General features: G+C 41.5%; 1 protein-coding gene and 3 non-coding genes across 7 annotated transcripts; 1 reads left to right on the plus strand and 3 right to left on the minus strand.

Annotated features, from left to right (window-relative positions):
- Positions 1-311: 311 nt before the first annotated feature.
- Positions 312-12,506, minus strand: uimc1 (ubiquitin interaction motif containing 1). Of its 4 annotated transcripts, XM_030438487.1 has the most exons (22): positions 12,221-12,506; positions 12,023-12,118; positions 10,319-10,443; positions 10,029-10,107; positions 9,693-9,811; positions 9,294-9,444; positions 9,005-9,171; positions 7,974-8,693; positions 7,396-7,450; positions 7,069-7,267; positions 6,736-6,901; positions 6,534-6,638; positions 6,389-6,444; positions 5,923-6,116; positions 5,616-5,686; positions 4,824-4,971; positions 4,368-4,676; positions 4,135-4,207; positions 3,939-4,041; positions 3,741-3,789; positions 2,431-2,464; positions 312-2,048 (listed from the first exon to the last, which is right to left on the minus strand). In XM_030438487.1, the coding sequence occupies exons 2-22, from the start codon at positions 12,057-12,059 to the stop codon at positions 1,868-1,870; spliced, it is 3,141 nt and encodes a 1,046-aa protein (XP_030294347.1). In that variant the 5' UTR covers positions 12,060-12,118; positions 12,221-12,506; the 3' UTR covers positions 312-1,867. The 4 variants fall into 4 exon arrangements, with proteins under 4 accessions (XP_030294347.1, XP_030294348.1, XP_030294349.1 ...); XM_030438488.1 differs by having other exon boundaries at positions 7,405-7,450; positions 12,023-12,506; XM_030438489.1 differs by having other exon boundaries at positions 4,860-4,971; positions 12,023-12,506.
- Positions 12,507-13,771: 1,265 nt separating this feature from the next.
- trnad-guc (transfer RNA aspartic acid (anticodon GUC)) lies at positions 13,772-13,843 on the minus strand. The gene has a single exon. It is a non-coding gene; the product is annotated as a tRNA-Asp (tRNA).
- Positions 13,844-16,489: 2,646 nt separating this feature from the next.
- trnav-aac (transfer RNA valine (anticodon AAC)) lies at positions 16,490-16,562 on the minus strand. The gene has a single exon. It is a non-coding gene; the product is annotated as a tRNA-Val (tRNA).
- Positions 16,563-16,680: 118 nt separating this feature from the next.
- On the plus strand, positions 16,681-16,753 carry trnav-aac (transfer RNA valine (anticodon AAC)). Its single transcript has one exon. It is a non-coding gene; the product is annotated as a tRNA-Val (tRNA).
- The last annotated feature ends 3,612 nt before the right edge of the window (positions 16,754-20,365 follow it).

Raw genomic sequence — 20,365 nt, forward strand, 5'->3', positions numbered from 1 at the left:
AAAACACTTTATATATTAATTTACAAAACTTTATTATTTTATTATATTTAGAGAACAAAGCTGAATCAGATAAACATCTGTATAATTTACTTGTACTCTCACTTTTGATACTCAGCTTGAATACTTTTACTCGAGTACGACTTTGTGGGTATTTTGTTTGTCACACAGTTGAAACAGTTTCATCGTCGGTGCAGCTGAACATTGTGACAGCGACTGTGATGAAACAACAGTCTGCTTGTTGCCTCAGAGTGAAGCAGACGAACACAGAAGCTGTTGGTCGCTGAGAGAAGTGAAGAAGACGACAGGAGAACTTCAGTTACAGTAACTTTACTTCTGTTCTGTGACATCGGTGAGCAAATTCATCTCTTTAGTGCTGATTCAGGTCGAACAACAGAAGAAACACAAACAGGGAAAACACCTTCACGTGTCCACAACCTGCGTGAAGCTCAGGATGCTGCCAGTTTATCCTCTTAAAGGGTTAATTCAGAGTTTTCAGGCTTGATTTGCATCGTACTTCCTCCAACGTGCCGACAGGAAGGTTTCATCTGATGTGAGCAAGAACGACGACTCAGGTCGGAGGTCAGAAGAGTCGAGAAGAGGAGTTTTCTTGTTGTTTTGCTCGCGTGGTCAAAAGAAACTATGAATGATTTAAGATTTTACATTTGTTTCTGATCACATCAGACATTTAATTACAGTTTTAGATGCTCTTTAAAGAAAAGCTGCCGGCGTCTCCGTCTGTCTCTGATTGCGGTTGATTTAAATCATGCAGGGACTTTTTCACTCGCACCTCATCACACACCGGAAACTAAAAACTGATGAATACGTGGAAAGTTTAGAGACTTTGATTTAACTTGTCCTGGATTGGCACCAGAAGAAAGGCCACAACGTCGCCTCGATCAGCAGGTTTACTCTTAATACGGTGGCCAGTTTAGGACATTTCAGACGCTGATCTGTCCGAGGCGTTAGCTGTGTTTCGAGCTGAATACTAATGCTGGAATGTTAGCATGCTAACACTGCGACAGTAAACATGTTATGTTGATCTCAGACATTTGATGTTTACATTTAACATTTTGCACGTTGAGGCCCGGACACACCGAACCGACGCCGAAGAACTGGCAGCGCTGCCGGGTCACCTGTTCCGTCTGCTTTGATTGGCTCGGTCCATCAATGAGAGAAACACTTAGCTTGTAATATCTGTAATGTGCTACATATTAGCTGAAGTGCTAACATTATCCTGTGAACATGTGCAGTGTTAGCGTGGCAACAGAGTTCAGTGACGCTGACGTTTAACAATGTTAGCACGCTACATGTTAGCACCTACACATGGTCACAGTTAGCAAGCGAGCACGTTGTGTTAGCGCTGATCTCAAAGTTCACGAGGAACTTTCAGTGTTTGTTGGTTCTAGCGCCTCCTTTGAACAAAAGTGGTACGACACCGGCTGGTGTCGTACCACTTTTGTTCAAAGGAGGCGCTAGAACCAACAAACCAACAAACCAACAAATGCTAAAAGTGTCGGCGGTGAGTGACAGAGAGACCGCAGGATGATATTATATGATATTTAACGCGGACATGAACCCAGAGGAAATGTTTCCACACGTAGAGGTAGTCGTCTGAATCACCGTCGACACAAACAAAACGTCCATACAGGAAATACTTAGTGGCACAAAATGAGTCACGACCAGGTTTGATTTGAATACATTCCGGCGCTCTCTGCATTCATTCACCTGCATAAATACCCCCCAAAAAATCTGACACCAAGGAGTTCAACACTATTCCGTTCTGGTCGGGATGTCGACCCGGTGCCTCGTGGGTCGGTTCTACTTAAGGCTCTGGTTTCCAGTGATCCCGGTCTTCAGGAGCTCGTCCTCATCTTCGTCTTTGGCTCAGCTTCTTGGTCCGATGCTGTTTCTTGAAGTCGATAAGGCAGCCGGCGGCCTCTGAGATCGGAGTGAAGGCTCTGATTGGAGAGTTACTGACCCTGAACGCTGAAACTCCGCCTTCCTCCTCTTCATCATCATCATCATCATCCCGCAGATCGATGACATCACTGAAACAACGACACAAACACACGAGTTAAACGTTTTTACTGGTGGATGAAAATAATCGTTCTGCTGATGTTTTCAGCTAATCAAAGTTGATTGATTGATTGATTAATATAGTGCTGAGACAATTAAAACACTGCTGGCTTCACTAAACTGTGTGACCGCCTTTTGTTTGCTTCTCTTTGTCTGATAATAATTTATTCATTTAGTCCATAATAAAACTTTTACTTAAACTTTTAATGACACGATGTTCTGACAGAACTCTGATCATTTATAATTTCATCGATGAAGTCGTCATGAATGAGGACGACTTCAGGATGCATCTTCACAACGAGGCGTTCAGATTTCCACTGTGAGACTCAAATCAAATGAAAAGTGAGATGTCACCTTGGCGGAGGTTTGGATCCAGACGGCCCGGCCTCTGTGAACACAGAACCACAACACGTCAGGGAAATATGAATCCACTCAAGATCGACTGAAAGCTTGCTGCTGAGTTGAATATAAGAAAAACATGAAACAAAAAGGCTAAAGTTCAGTTTAAAGAATGATTGAAACAAATCAATTATCAGGACAGTTTCAGTTAATCTGCTGTAGCGTCGTTGTCGTTTCAGGCAGCTGAGTACTGATGTAACTTTCCCTCTGGCGCCATCGTGAGGTCAGACTTTTAGGGCGTTTTCACACCTGCCTTGTTTAGTTTGGTTGAATCGAACCCTGGAGCGTTTACCGCCTTGGTGCACTTCGTTTGGGAAGGTGTGAACACATCAATCGCATTCGGGTGCGGACCAAAACAATTGGACCGAGACCTTGTTGAAGAGGTGGTCTCGGTCCGGTTCCAAACAAACTCTGGTACAGTTCGTTTGTGGTGAGAACATGATCCAAACTCGATCCGACCCAACTGCAGGAAGCATCAGTGCTTAACCCCGAATTTCCACTGGATACGTGTCTGCTGCGTTACGGCCCGATCAGGTGTTTTGCTCCGCCGTCCGGTAATGCCCGGTTGCGTTTTGAGTCGGACACAGTCGGTGCAGTACGGTAGGCAGCTGGCGTCGCGAGGACGAGGAGTTCCCGCGATAATCACATGATCACTCGCGACCGCAGTTATAGGTCTGTGTCATAAAAACAACAACACGAAGTGTTCCCGACCGAAGGATCAGCAGAAGAGCTTGTGTTTGTCTCTTTTTTGAGATTTGTGTGCTGGTGTAAACACGGAGTGTTTTATTTTGAAAAGTAACCGGATGTCAAATTGTTGTTGTTTCAGTGCTTGACTTCCTGTCTGCTCGGTGCTGAATTCAGCTGAATTGCTGCCTCGTTTTCGAAATTTAGACCAATTAGAGAGCAGTTTCCTCGCGCATCACACATTTTGGTCCACCTGTAATTGCTGCTGTGTGAACACAAACCAAACTCAAGGCAACATGCAACATTGTAACAAGTTGGTCCCTCATTCAGACCAGAGCAAACGAACTATAGGTGTGAAAACGCCCTTAATCTGTCCGGCACTTTAAATCATCACCAAGTTCCTCCAACACTGATGTGATCTCCCATCAGCTTCTGCTTTATTATGTGTTTGTTGCTGATTATAATAATAATCATTATATCTGTTCATCACGAGTATATGAGTGATGTCACTGTGAGTACATTAGCTTGATCGTGTTAGCATTTAGCTCACATCACTCTTGTTACACTTTTAAAAACTTCACCTGAGTCTCTTCCGTCTGTTTTCTCCAGAGCCGACAGCAGATTTCCCTTCTGGAACGTCAAAAATATGAAAAAGAAGTTACTCTTCATCCTCAATCAAAAGCACAACATCTAAGAAGTAATCAGTGAATGTTTTTGTGTTTCCAAGACTATTTCTGAGCTCCAGTTAAACAGTTATCTCAGTGTTAATCGAGGCTCACCGCTGCAGTCTTTGTCCTCTGCTGCTGGATGCAGAGCTCAGTGTGTCGGCTGAAGTCTCTCAGAGGAACCGCTTTCTGACAGATGAAACATTTCTCTGGTTTCCTTTCGGAGAATAAAACCGAAGATGAACTTTAAATCTGTCTGAAAACACAGAGCGGTTCCTGTGTAACATGACCGGAGGTCATACCGACTCACCTGACAGTGTCGTTAGTCTCCTCAGCGGTCAGATCAGCTCTCCTCGTTCTCTTCCTGCGAGGCTTTGATGTCACTAAAGAAGTGGAGGAATCAACGCAGCGTGTCACAACATCGAACACATTTCTTAAACATTGTCTAAGGTAAAACTTTAATCAAAGAATAATTCACAGATTAATCGACACTGAGGTGATCTTCAGGTGCAGTTACAGGTGTTACAGATCGGTTTGTGTCACCTTGGAAACAGTCGGCCTCGGGCCTCCTCTCGTCCACGTCTCCGTCACAGTACGCGGCGTGCATCTCGATCTCCGTCACGGGGAAGGATCCCTGACAGATGGGACAGTCCACGCTGGTCTCAGGGCCCCGAGGGGCGCCGGCTGGTTCCAGTTCAGGAGACGTCGACCTCTGAAGCCCTCGATCTTTTATCTCCTCCACGTCTGGATCCCCCCCGTCCTCCATCTGCTCCTCCACCTCTTTTCTAACATTACCTCCGACGTCGCTGCTTCTAACAGGAACGTTTCCCTTCGTCTTTGTGTCCGCTGGAGCTGGAAACATGAAAAAGTACATGCGATTTTAATTATAATCTTCTATGGCACCACATTTTAAATATCAGCTCAATATTGATCACATGAGTAGTTCCTGTGTTTTGGCCTCAGAGGGTTTTAATAAATCTGTTTCAACCATAAACATACTGTTTCCTGTTCTGCTTGCTGAGCGTGCAGTCTCACCCTCCACCTCCACCTCCACCTCCATCTCCTCATCCTGCAGCTCCTGCACGGCTGGAGAGTCGTCCTGGAGAATCATCTCGACCTCGGGCGGCTCCGGGCTTTTCTGTGTGAGCTGTGGAGACGAGAGGTGACAAATGTTGTCAAACCCGTTCACGTTTTGTTAGACTGCTGTGTTTTCTACATGATCTCCACTGTCAGTGTCAAATCTGGGAACCACTGATCAAAGAAACAAAGTCATGAACATTGTAAAGTATCGACACTACTAAGGACAAACTATGAACCTTAAAACACAGAAATCATGGGAAGTATACAGTCGACACTATGAAGCACACACCGACTAAGAAATCTAAAGAAAACCCTCTTTAAAGTACACACTCAGAATAAACACAAAGTACACACTACATACAAACACTAAAGCACACAGTGAGTATGCAAACTGTCAAGCAGACACTGAGAAGTACAGGCTACAGACGGATATAAAAAAATATACACTAGGGTAAGTTAAATAAAACAAGTCGACACTACAAAGGAGACGCTGTAAGATACTTCAGAGTACAGACTGAGGACACACACTGTAAAGTCTACACAAGGCAGGGACACCAAGTGTGGAAACAGTTCCCAGATGCTGCAAACAGGATGTAACGCTCACTAACTGTCATCCAGCTGTTATACAAACTCTTGAATTTCCTGATCTCTTGGAAACTGACTGCAGATTAAATCATCAGCGCATCTTTTTAATTGAACACATGAACTCACCTCCGTTCCAGCGACGGCGGCGATCATCAAATCTTGTGTCCTGTCGTCATCGTTGTCGCTCAGCTGCGTCTCTGTTGAGACACATCGACTGTCAGCAGTTTATATACGTCAGTTTATCTTTCATGAAAGTGTTTTATTGTTCAGGGAGGAAGGATCACAGAAGAGGACAGTTTACTGGACGTCACTGAGATAAAACAAAACTCTCTTTGGATTCGAATATCTTAAAGTTTGAGTTCTGAAACCACTCTGACGACTTCCTCCTGTAGTTAGAAACATCTTGGTGAAAGAAAAGGTGGAGCTTCAGTACCTGGACAAACCTCACAGTCATCAGAGTCCACCTGTCCTCCTTCATTCTTCTTCTCTTCTTCTTTCTTCTCCATTTCCTGCTTGTCTTTATCCCCCTTGCTGGTTCCTTCTTCTTCCTCTGTTGCCTCCTCGGCCTCCGCGGGAGGAGTCTCAGCTGCATCACACAGTTTCTTACTCCTCAGTCTGAAGCCGCGTCTGGAAATGTATGAAAAAGAACAAACGGTCTTTATCAGCACGGACAAGACAGTGAAGAAGTTTAAACGCTAAATAAAATGCAGCCTCGGCATCATCTCAGCCTTTTATCCGTCTATTTACTTTTGTCAGGGAGGTCACGTTGTACAGACGATTCCCCCGATCGTCTCACTTTATGTTTCTGTTTTATCTTCTGACCACAAAAGTCATCATGATGCCAACAACACATTCATAAGTTATAAACGACGAGCTGGAAGAGTTCATGCAGGTTTTACCTTCGAGGAAACATCTCCTGAGGTGATTCAGCATGCGGCTCAGGAGACGGCGATCTCTGGGAGAAAAATGGAGGATGCACATGATGAAATTCCATAAATAGACAAGTTAAAAACTCAGCTCCTGTGGGGAAAGTCGTCATCTTACCTCCGGCTGCGGCAGGACGGCCTCCCCCCACTCAGCCTTCCTCAGCAGACACCTCTGAGCCTGCTTCAGACTCTTCTCGTACACGTCCATCTGAGCCAGGATCACCTGAGAGGCGGGACGCAGGTGGACAGGAGGACACGTAATCAGACGGGAAAGTGAAAACCAAATGTCTTACACTTTCTGCTGGACACTTTGTCGTTACCTTTGTGTAGCTGTCGGGGTCCAGACCTCGTGGACAGAAGGGAACCCCCCAGTAGTAGTGGACCGTCGACCCGCCTGCAGGCTGCGCAGGCGGAGCTGACGCGCTGCTGACTGCTCGCTGACTGCTGATTGGCCGCTGCTCTCGCTCTGTGGCGGATGTAGACGGTCTGAACGAGACACACAGAGAGTTACAGCGAACAAAGAATCATCTATCAGGAACAAACACGAGGAGGAAGAAGCCAAACCTGACTGTGTTTGATTACTAAAATTCCCCCGTCACCTGATACGTGACACAGAAACTCTGATCTCATGAGGTCGTCTGTGTTTTCTGTACCTGCAGGTCGACCCGCTTGTTCCTGGAGACGCTGCAGTCACATGGAGAACAGGTCTCTCCTCTGGGAAGACCGGGCTGGGCGACCCCACCGGCGTGACGTCGTCCTCGTCAGACAACAGTAGCGTCATATCACCGGTCAGCTCCGTCTCGGCTGACTCTCTGTCTTTGGATTCTTCCTTCAGCTCCTCCTCGACATCATCTGAAACCCGGAAACACCCAGAGACCCGGTGACCAACAGGCTCCGATCACACCGGTAGATCAGTAATGTGAGTCTCATCATGTGACCCCTGACGAGAGGAACAAGGAGTGAGAGAAGTTCTACAGTACCTGACTTACAGGACTCGTTCAGCCCGACACGCTGGTTGTGATCAGTCTCTGCGTCCTGTTATTCAAAAGCAGAAAAACAGAAAAATCAGCAAGAAATCTGACAAGATTCATCTGAAACGTTGTCATTTACATCCTTTTAAACACTGTAGCTGTTCAGCTAAAAGCGTCGGAGCTTCTGTCTGGACGCACGACCTCAACGACACGCGACGGGTGTAAACACAGTTCAGGATTTCGAGGCTTCTGGAGACGCAGATGAGCTTCGTTTCTTTTTCCAGGTCTTTTGGACGATGCATTAATGAATTATTTGACTTCTAACATGCTGCACAACAACATCTGTATTACTGCAGAACTTCTAAAAAAAAGAATATTACTGATTCAATGATAACAAGCAGGTATGTAACAGTATGAGATTAAAACTATCAAAATCAGGGAGACGTTGCTGTGAGTTCTACAAACTACCAGATGTCACTGTGCTGCTCATAAGACTGAAGCATCTGTCACTACGGTTTAATAAAACCGAGTAGTTTCAGATGCTGCTGAAAACAAGCACGTTGAAGTGTACAGACACCTGAACTCACCTGTCTCAGACGCCCTGCAGCGGCTGAAGTTCCTCCACAGACTGACCCTCTGAGCTCTGCAGCTGGAGGATTCGCAGAGAGTTTCGGCTCATCCAGACGAATCTTCTGTCGTCTTCCACTCCTGCCGAACACGGGACTTGAACAGTGGCCGTGACTCTGCTCGGTCTGCCCCCCATCAGTCTCTGAGAATACAGGACTCCTGCTTGCTGCTGGTCTTTCTGGGGGTACGTCGGGGCTTCTTGGGAACACCGGGCTCTTAGGCCGGCAGGACGTGGACCTCACAGAGGAGGTTAAACTCTCCTGAGATGAGAACATGAACCCTGAGTTACAGTCGCTGACTTGTGGTTTGGAGGCACTTGAAGACTTCTTATTCTGAGTATTGCTGCCAAATACTGGACTCTTAAAATACTCAGGACTCAGTTGCGTCTCTGCACCGTCGTCCTGATCAGTCTCTGAGAAGACAGGACTTTTAGGAACTGTCATGAGGTTTTCGGAGCGCTCAGGGCTTTTGGGAAACGTTGGGCTCTTGGATTGGGCAGACGAAGACTTTGGAGGCGAAGTCGAGCTGTCCGGAGAGCACAACACAAACCCTGAGGTTCTGCAGTTCTGCAGCAGGTCCTGAGTCAGCCGGGGGACGTGGACCTCGGCTCTGAAGCCAGTCAAGGGGAAGACGGGAGATTTATGGGGGTGACAGTCGTCGATCTGGGTTGAGTCAGTGCTCTGAATTATGACAAATACACACAAGATCATTGATGTGGAGCTGTTCATCACCACCACAGACACACGTTGTTTCACTCAAATACTGACTGAAGAGAGAAAATCCTTCAGTCAGAAATAATACATTTCAAAGACGTCACCTCTGACTCTGGGAAAGTGTTTATCACAAACTTTAACATCAACAGATTAATTGATAGAGGGAAATAATCAATAATTGAAGCTGTAAACTGAATACATTTGGGTTTGGGATTGGAGGCAGGAAAACCAACAAACTGAAGAACTAAAATAAAACAAATCGTCAGATTAGGACGAACCTGCTGCGAGTCCAGATGCAGCTCCAGGACCTCTGAGCTGCAGGTTGAAGCCTGAGAGTTGATTTTCTGAGTCTGGGACAAGTCCGGCATCTCCAGCAGAGGACTTCCTTCTTTCCTTTTCCGCTTTTTATTCCAGTTACAGACTCCATCTCCACTTCGTTTTGCTCCTGGGAATACAGAGCATGTTTAATGTCTAGCAAGCTAACATTTACCTTTGATTCATTTACCTTCAGCTGAGTCCGCTGAAGCCAAAGTGACTGCAGGATATCGTGCATCAGAACGGACTCACCTCGGTTCAGATCCGTCTCCGCTGTGCAGCCGTCCTCAGACGCCGGCTGCCCGTTTGAGTACAAGAGTTTCCGTCGTGAGCCGATCCTGAGTGACACCTCAGGATCAGACAGCAGGCTCTGACTCTGAGAGGGCGGACACGGCTGTGTCATCTAGGAGAGAGAAACCACAGACGGCTCCTGAATTCATTAACTAGATATAAACTCTGATAAATTCTGAACTCCTGGAACCAGATTGATGAAATCTGTGTCAGAATCACAGTAATTCTACCTCACAGAACATGAGAGTTTCTGTCTAAAAGAGACGGATCAGAAAAATCTTCCTGTAAATTGTTCTGTGTGTTATATCAACAGCAACGTTGAACTTTCTGTCGTTCTGAGGCCACTGACTCTGTACTCACACTCTCATGAATGGCTTTCATCATGGCCTCTTCCTCTTTCTGCAGCCTGAGTGCGGTGATACTGGCTTCCTGTTCGCTGAGCCGCAGCGCCAAGTCCATCATCTCCTCCTCTGTCATCTCTGAACACAACAGAGTAACTAAGTCAAAGGTCAGGGTTGTTATAAATATAAATATAACTATAGCAGGCTCTCAAAAATCCTGCCTCTTACATTCACTTTAAACCTGACTTATACAGTGACTTTAAAGATATGATTATTTGACAAAGACTGTAAAATAAAAACCTTAAACTTAAAGATGTTGTTATTATTTCGGTCGCCTTCGTGTTGTGTTTGGTACCTTTGGATTTGTTTTCCTTCGGTCTCCTGCGCGTTCCTCTCGATGATGACGGCGACAGAAGAGACGATGAGAACTCGTCCTGGAAGAACAAACAAACCGAGTTTCAGTGCTTTCATCTCTCAGAGGCCTTGTGGGACTTCGTATCTGAAGATCGTCATCAAAAGTGTGAATGTAAAATGAAAACACTGCCTGATCGCTGAGCTGCAGCTGCTGGACTCCAACGCCTGAGTTTAAATATATGAACCTGCATGTATGTCAGCTGATTCTGGCTAATGTTCACATTTCTTTACATTATCGTCTTCCAGAGCTTCGTCCTCCTCAGTGTCGTCGTCAATCTGGTGGCTCCCAGACGGGACGTCACCGGCGTCTTTCATTATTTGCTTTCTCAGAGCCATCCTGGTCTGATCCTGAGAAACTTTTACCAGCAGAGACAGAAAAAGATATTTACATGTCAAAACCTGATCCAAAAATGTTCAATCCAGCATCTCAACAATCGAATTCTTGCTGTTTGTTATCTTAAAAGTATTAATCCTCAAAGAGCTATACAGCCCGTGTCCACATCATTTCTTCTTCAGTGGATAATAAATGTCTCCGAAAAAAGTCACACTGTCTTCACTGTCACCTGGAATGTTTCATAACTTTTCTATCAGTTCTCTGAACTTTTAAAGACATCTACGTTTTCAGAAAATGACATTTAGGATAACATCTGTTTTTCACTGATAAATGTCTCGTATAATACAAAAATAAATGACTGACCTACTCAGAAAAAAACAAAAACAAAGTCCAAAATAACCGCTGAGTGTTTAGGGTCTTCTGAGGACTGATTTGGATTATTAGGAAGACAGAAAACTGATATTAGGGACCGATGCTGATTTCCAGTAAAATTAAACTCTTTGTGTTGGAATTTTGAACGACCAGTTATAAAATAAACGTCATTACAATTTACTCAAGTTCTGTTCTGAAGTACAGTCTTCAGGGACTTTACACTTCCTCTCCAGTTTATCTATTTTATATATTTAGTTTCTCTGCAGATTCTGATTAACTAGTTTTTCAAGGTTATTAATTGTGATGTGTTACAAAGCAGATATTGTTGTGGGCGGGACAATGTGTGAGCCAAAGTGGCACATTTTAAAATTAGTTTCAGTGTTTCTCGTAGGAGGATGTTTTCACAGCAGAGGTGTCACAAATGTGCACAATTATGAGGTGTGAAGAGTCAGTCTTTTATTCTCATCTGAATATATAAATCTGCACCAGGGAAAATCTAAAAAAACACCTTTAGAGGGGACGACTACGTGAAATGCTACGACACCCTGACGGATAAGAAAAACTACATAAATACAGCAAACACTGCTAGTTGTGTTTACAGTGATAAACTGGGGAGGATAATCATAGTTTCCTTTTTATGTGGTTTGACAAACAAGCTATTAATTCATGTGACCGCTGTTACACATTGGGTGTACTACTGTCTACTTTATCTAACATATGACAGAAAATGAATCAACGATACCAATAATCAGATATATCATGAACATTGGCCTGATAATCGGTCTATTGAAAGTCCAAAACGAAGATTCATCAAGTGAATCTTTTTTAATCAAAACAAACTAAATTTCCCAAGTTCACATTTAAAAAAGGGATTTTTGAGAACAGAACTCTGGTAAATGTATACGTTCTCAGACAAAGCAAATATAAAGCTGACACTTGGTGTTAACTGCTGCAAAAAACGAAATAAACACAGCAGATTCAGGCACAGCGTTTAAAAAACAACAGCTTCTCTAACACGTAGCTGCCTGCTTTGCTTTACTGGACCTGTGATGCATCAGCCCGTTTATTTACATCTCGATGACCCATTAAATCATGTGTGCAGTGGACTTCCAGTCAGCTGTTCTACCAGACAGAACCGCCGAATCACAGCTGAAATATATATGAATAAAACTTAAACTGTTAAACTGAAGAAGCGATCGTGTCAGAGCAGCATCCTCAGCTCTCCTCACCTGATTTATCCGGTGAGTGTCTTCTTCTTCCTCTCATCTGTCCGGTGGGTCGGTGCGACGGGGTGGCACAAACTCGGCCTCCAAACTAACTAATCTCTGTTTCAAATCAATAAAAGAGCCGAGTGGCGAGATTTAAACGACTTAATGAAGACTAATCACACCCGGATCGATCCCGCTCATAATCAAAGAGTCACTCACAGCAGTTATCTTCTGTCAGTTAGCTTCCACAGCGCCAGGACGTCGGTTGATATGGAAACAAACTGAACACACGAGACACTAAAAACTCCACATAAAGTTCGTATTTTCGGTTTTCTGCTCACTTATCCGTAACTTTGAACAGCAGATTAAATGTTTGTGTGTTTATATGTTCCACAGCTGCTTAAAACCACACAAAAACAAACAATATCCATGTTAGAAACACTCGCAGCAGAGTTTTCTTCACTTTCGCGGCGCCATGTTTGTTTCTGTTCACGTAATCACGTGACTTCTACGTAAGGCGCGTCTGTCACGCTGCATTCAGGGACTGTCGGTTAATGTTTGCTGTTAGTGTTGCCTTCACGGGCAAAGTACGATACAGTTATGTGTATGTTTTATTCAGAAAGTAAAAGAACATATTTCGATAAAGATAAAGAATATTACAGACGTACTGATGAAAATCTGACGTCATCATTCATCCCCGCAGCCATCAGGCTGTTTCACTCAAGCACTAACTGAACTACAGCTTTCAAATCACTTTGTTTGTTTTTTGTAAATATTAACATTTTTTCCCTTCTATTTATTTACTATTTAACTTACATATATTTGTATAATACTTTAATAATACTTGAGCTGTTGTAACAAGGGAATTTCCCCGTTGTGGGATAATTAAAGCCTATGTAATCGAATTGAATCGAATCTAATCAAATCTAATCAATCATTCTATGGAGGACGAAAAATGACTTGAGTATAAATGAATTAAAAAAATGAAGTGTATAAATGAATACAGGAATAAATAAATACAAACATAAATAAATAAATAAATTCATAAATAAATACTTGCTGACATAAATACAGAAATAAATGCATAAATAAAAGTTGGGAATCAAACAGGGCATACATAACTGAATAACATTTATTTATTTATTCTCTGTTTATGTACCAGTAACACATTACATGTTGTAATTTATGGAGGACACGCTTCTCTTCTAGACTTTGCCATTTTACTGGACCGAATGGCTCAAATTCTGACTGAAACGAGTCATGTCTCGTGGGTTGTGATGCTCATCCTGTAGGCGTGGGGGAGGCTGCTGGCAGAGCTGCTGTGGGGTTTGGCCAACCACCTTAAATACTGTGAGTGGATCACCCTCCTGTAACCAATCGTACATTAGACTGAGGTTAGGACCTGCCACCTCATTAATATACAGACAAAAATACAGAAAAAATAAGGTGAAAGCAAATGTAGAAATTTAAAAATACATCGTATACATTAATTAATGTATGCCCTGTTTGATTACCAACTGTTAGTTCAGCAATGATTCATTTATTCATTTCTGTATCTATTTCAGCATTTATTCATCTATTCCTTTTTTCATTATTGTATTTATTGCAGCTTTTAATCTTGCAATAATTAACTTATTCTACATATATAGTTCTTTATTCCTGTATTCATTTATAAATTTATTTTTACATGCATGTATAGATTCTTCATTGTTTGGTCCCCTAGACATTACAACAAAACACAGCTACGGGAAGAAAAAACAATAAATTTGCCTCCCCGTCGGGGAATCGAACCCCGGTCTTCCGCGTGACAGGCGGAGATACTGTCCACTATACTAACGAGGAGTGGCTGAAATTACGTGATGACGACATAGCTGAAATATGTGTGTTTGTCACACCCGCTCACTTATAGATAAAAATTATGTTGTTACGATGACAGAATAAGAACATACGGCAAGACAAGATGAAGTAAGTCCACAGAGTTATTTACACTTCGATGCGCTGCTTCCCTTTTACTCAGCTCGCGGTGCAGTGTTGTTCATTTTCTTTACACAATTTATATACTTATTTGTTGAGAGTGACGTCCTCCATAACCAGAATAGTCTGCCTCCGTCTGGATTCGAACATGAAACCGGGCCAAAACTAGTGAGCTTCCAGAACTAAAACGTCCCTTAACTTTCCCCATTCATTCTCTATGGTAGCTCTTATCACTACGGATGTAATATAGTTTTGGCCACAAGCGGGAAATTGGGGGCGCTGTTTCCCCAGTTTGGATAAAAGTAAAAAGACTTGATTTAGCTGCATAAACAACATTAAAGTACAAGTTTGTTTTAATGTTCTGCTCACATTTTTCACATCCTGTCATCTTACTTAAACATATTGTTTCTCAGAGTATATGGGCGGCTCAGGTTACGTTGTTGTAATGACTTGGTTTGTTGTAAGTTCAGGTAGAATTCGTTACAGTAGGGTAACAACTAGCTGAGCACATCTGGAAGAGTATACCCATTTTCTATTATCTTATCTCTCTGGTACAAGTCTGTTTAGTTAGATTAAATGTAGCTTGCGAAACAGACGTTTAAATTAAACAAGTCTGAACTAAATTAAAAAAAACAAAACAGAAAAAAACCAACAATACATACACATGAGTATATATTGTACATAAAATAATATAAATACAAAAAGTGAGAACTACAGTTTACCCTGCATTGGCTGTCTGTAGCCATTATGAACAGCAATTAATGTTAACATGAATAACTGTTAATATCACAGTGCAATTTAATTTTTCATTATTACTATAAAAGATAAGATTGAACTTTATTAACCCCAAAGGAAATAGTTGAAATAGAATACTATATGTAAGTATGTGGACTTGAGTTTGCCATGTTATGTTTTTAGCATATTTTTAAGCATGCAGTACATCTATTTGTTGACAGTGACATCCTCCATAACCAGAATAGTCTGCCTCCGTCTGGATTCGAACATGAAACCGGGCCAAAACTAGTGAGCTTCCAGAACTAAAACGTCCCTTAACTTTCCCCATTCATTCTCTATGGTAGCTCTTATCACTACGGATGTAATATATTTTTGGCCACAAGCGGGAAATTGGGGGCGCTGTTTCCCCATTTTAGGTTCAAGTAAGATGACTTGATTTAGCTGCATAAACAACATTAAAGTACAGGTTTGTTTTAATGTTCTGCATGCACTTATCTAAGTCTCTGGCTTCCCTTAAACCTCATCATTTTAATACTAATTTGTTGATATTGATGTCCTTCATACTGGACGACGTCATTTGTTTTGAATTTGGATTGTTGCAATAACAATAAACACTGGCATAGAAAAGCATATTTGTCCCCTCCCATGGTGATAAGAGTATTAGTACATCATTAGTTATTATTAGTAAGACAACAAATCTCCATGGATACAGGATATCAACTTTCAGTGGCACAGCACTGCTACACACATTGTGACAGACACATGCAGGAAGCTCAGTAAAGTTTACAGTCTTAGTATCTACTTCCTAACAGGAAGAAGTTATACTGACATTATGGAGAACATTATGAAAACAGTTTAAAACTCCAAAGCATCATTTTAGCCTCTGTTAGCTTCTTTTTTAACAAAACAAATGTTGTGCAGCCACATGCTTCTGAAAAAGCTTTAACTTCAATCAACATTTTTCAAAAAACAATTTTTTAAATTTTATATATAAGCAGAACCACATGAGTTTGTATGTGAAGGGCCTGAATATTTAACTGAGATTTAAATACTGAAATAAAATCTAACTTTAAAGCGTCTAAAAAGAGGAAAATAACAAAGAAATCAGGGTTCAGTGATTCACTTTGCATCATGGACCATTAAAGTTCATGTGATGTGAAGTGATGTAGTACACAACGTTCACCACTAGATGTCAGTCAAATACAGTCAGTGGAATCAAATGAGCAGTGACTTCGTGAACAGCACAGGTAGAGGATAAATATACCACACACTCAGGTACACTTGTACATTTATACAATATCTTACCATTATGAAAATCTTCACTTAATTTAGTTTTGATGTCCTTATAGGTGCATGTCAAACGTTATTCCTGGAGTCAAATTCCTTCTATGAAGACACATTTGTCCATTTCTGCTAACATTAGCTCCTCAGAGGAAAACTAACTTTAACGTAGCACAGATGACGGACAGGAGCATTTAGCACGAGGGACAAAGTTCATACTACACTAAAATAACGTCGTCAACAACAGGACCATGAACCGGTCACCTGGATGAAGAGGTTGGCGGTCATGAAGCTTCAGGACTGTTTCTCCTCATGAGAGGTTGCAGCACCTCAACACAGGTAAACGCCCCCCGAGGGACGCTTTCAGGTACGCATTGGAAATTCCGCTTTTTAAGAAAACCAACAAGGAGCAGTTCACGCGGTCTGTTCAAAAAGTGTACCGAAGCTGTTGTTTCAATACTGGATGATTATAACTCGGCTGTTTGTGAAAATAAAGATTGTTTCCGCCCGGTCTCGAACCGGGGTCCTTTCGCGTGTTAGGCGAACGTGAGAACCACTACACTACGGAAACTGTACATGTTGTAACCAACCGCAGAGACCAATGGTAAATGTCCTGTCGCACTGTACGAAATGCTTTACACTTAACTGATATTTCGGATTCGTAGTTGCGCATGAACGCCTCTCGTACAGTTTCCGTAGTGTAGTGGTTATCACGTTCGCCTAACACGCGAAAGGTCCCCGGTTCGAGACCGGGCGGAAACAGTCTTTATTTTCACAAACATCTGACTTATATACATACAGTATCTAAACAACTGCTTCTGTCCATCGTCTGTGCAACATTAAAGTTAGATGGAGCTTGAGGAGCTAATGTTAGCAGTAATGGACGTATGTGTCCACATACAAGGAATTTGACTCCAGGAATAACGTTAGACATGCACCTAAAAGGACATCACAACTATAGTAAGTAATAAGAATATTTATCCTCTACCTGTGTTGTCACAGGAATTCACTGCTCATTTGATTCCACAGACTGTATTTGACTTACATCTAATGTACATAATGTTGAACGGAAAAAACAAAACAATATTTAAGGGCTTTTCTCTGCTGTTAAACACAGTTTATGGTCATTTTTGACCCAAAGACAACAGAAGGGTAACAAAGATGTTTTTAAGGGGATGTATGCATGTAACTTTGCTGTTTCTGGAACATAAATATTGGTTTATTGTTTATTTTCGTAGGTCATTCATATACTTATTTGTTGAGAGTGACGTCCTCCATAACCAAAATAGTCTGCCTCCGTCTGGATTCGAACATGAAACCGCACCAAAACTAGTGAGCTTCCAGAACTTAAGCGTCCCTTAACTTTCCCCATTCATTGTCTATGGTAGTTCTTATCACTACGGATGTAATATATCTTCAGCCACAAGCAGGGAATTGGGGGCGCTGTTTCCCCATTTTGGATACAGGAAAAAAGACTTGATTTAGCTGCATAAACAACATAGTGGGGCTGTTAAGCTCTTAAAATATGGTCAATCTTGCTTTTTGTGAAAGAAGCATGAAACTTTCAGGGTTTGTTCTTGATGACCTAAGCTTTAATTTATGATGTGGAGGCATTCTCAATTTGACCCCTGAGGTCAGCTGGAGGTCATTGACCTCTGTAATATGTCATTTTCATGCACAAAATTGTAAATGTGTGTATTTTAGGATCTAAATGTGATAGAAATGTAAACCAAATATGTATTTCTAAGCTTCTGGGCATGAGGAACTAATTTATGCCATTGATAGCACTCTAAGGGGTCAACATCATTAAGTGCAGTGAAGGTTACTAGGAATGTGAGTGGCTTAAGGCGAGACACTATAATGGGGTAAAAAAAATTAAATAATAGATATCACCATGAAACTTTCTCAGTTGATTACTCATGTTAAGCTTAGAAAAAAATGTACTGCGAGTTTTTTGTATTTTAATGTTTAAATATGCAAATGAGGTCTTATCTCGTTAAAAATGCGCTAATTTGCATACATTTTAAAAACGAAATCAGATCGTGTGATAAAGCTAGGCAAAAAATATTTTTTTCATTTTGTTGTCATATTAGATGGGAAAAAAATAACAGAGGGGTTTATGGACATCTACTTCTGTTATCCTGTAAATACCGTCACTAGCCAAAGTTTTTAGAAATAATCGTTTTCCATGATAAAAACAGGGTTTTCATGTAAATGAGAAGCCAAACCACGTAGTAATATCTGCATTTTCCCTTCGTGTAAACGGGATATTATTTTCCCACAGTATGTATGTTACGTGTGTGTTAGGGCTCGAGTGTGAGGTGTGTGTTGTAGCCTGTAAACAGCAGCCTCAGTAGTATAATTGTGCCATTGAATCTTTTCTTGAAGCCCATTTAAAATACATTTGCTAACCTTTCTTCCCTGGTGTGTTAGCTATGTGTGAGCAGTGTGTCAAGTGCCGGAACTTCTGAAACCACACCCCTAGCCCCACCCTATACCCCAGAACTGTGGGAAAATAAGATCCCTTTTACACAAAGGGAAAACGCAGATATTTCCACATGGTTTGGCCTCACATTTACATGAAAACCCCGACTTTATCAGGGAAAACGATTATTTCTAAAAAACTCTGGCTATTGACAGTATATTTTGATTTACAGGATAACAGAAGTAGATGTCCATAAACCCCTCTGTTATTAGTCTCCCATCTAATATGACAACAAAATGAAAAAAATATTTTGAGCCTGGCTTTATCACACAATCTGATTTTGTTTTTTAAAATATATGCAAATTGGCACATTTTTAATGAGATAAGGCTTCATTTGCATCTTTAAACATTGAAATACAAAAAACTTGCAATACATTTATTTCTAAGCTTAACATGAATAATCAACTGAGAAAGTTTCATGATGATATCTGTTATTTAATTTTTTTACCCTATTCACCTGTAAGGCAAGGCAAGGCAAGTTTATTTGTATAGCACAATTCAGACACAAGGCAACTCAAAGTGCTTTACAGGCACACACAAATTACATTAAAAGACATAAACATTTCATTTAAAAGACATTAAAAATTGCATTAAAAATAATAATAATAAATAAATAATAATAATAATAATAATAATAAAAATAAATATAAATAGCATTTCAAGACCAGTAAAAACATTAAGAGACAAACATCAAAACAAGTAGGCTAAAATAGAGAAGCTTTAAAAGAAACAAGACTGTAGAGTCAGAGTAATAATGCAGTTCAAAGACTTGAATTGCTTCAGTTAAAAGCAGTGGCAAAAAGAAATGTTTTAAGTCTTGATTTAAAAGAGGTGAGTGTTGGAGCAGACCTGCAATTTTCAGGGAGTTTGTTCCAAATATGTGGCGCATAGTAACTGAAAGCTGCTTCTCCATGTTTACTTCTGACTCTGGGGACTGAAAGTAGACCGGTACCTGACGATCTCAGAGGTCTGGATGGATCATAACGCGGCAGCAGATCAGAAATGTATTTTGGCCCGAAACCATTCAATGCTTTATAAACCAACAACAGGACTTTGAAATCTATTCTTTGATAGACAGGAAGCCAGTGTAAAGATCTAAGAACTGGAGTGATGTGATCTACTTTTTTGGTTCTTGTTAGGACTCGAGCAGCAGCGTTCTGAATCAGCTGCAACTGTCTGATGGAGTTTTTAGGGAGTCCTGTAAGGACACCATTACAGTAATCGAGTCTGCTAAAGATAAATGCGTGAACAAGTTTCTCCAAATCCTGCCGAGACATAAGCCCTCTTATCCTGGATATATTCTTAAGGTGATAGTAGGCTGACTTTGTAGCTGTCTTAATATAGCTGCTGAAATTGATGTCTGAGTCCATAGTCACACCGAGGTTTCTGGCTTGGTCTGTAGTTTTCAACATTACAGACTGAAGCTGAGCAGAGACTTTAAGTCGTTCTTCCTTGGATCCAAAAACAATTATTTCAGTCTTATCTTTGTTTAACTGAAGAAAATTCTGACACATCCAATCATTGATTTGTTCAATGCATCTACTCAGGGTATGTATGGGATTATAGTCCCCTGGTGATATGGTTATGTAAATTTGTGTGTCATCTGCATAACTATGGTAGCAAATTTCATTGTTTTCCATTATTTGAGCTAGAGGGAGCATGTAAATGTTGAATAGTAGAGGCCCCAGAATGGAGCCCTGGGGTACTCCGCTTGTCATTTTCATCCATTCAGATGTGTAGTCACCAATAGACACAAAGTAATCTCTCTCATTTAGATAAGATTTAAACCACTTTAGTGTTGTACCAGAGAGTCCAACCCAGTTTTCCAGTCGGTCCAGTAGTATATTATGGTCGACTGTGTCAAACGCAGCACTGAGATCCAGTAATAC

Source organism: Sparus aurata, chromosome 13 (assembly GCF_900880675.1).
Source record: "Sparus aurata chromosome 13, fSpaAur1.1, whole genome shotgun sequence".
Classification (NCBI taxonomy): Eukaryota; Metazoa; Chordata; class Actinopteri; order Spariformes; family Sparidae; genus Sparus; species Sparus aurata.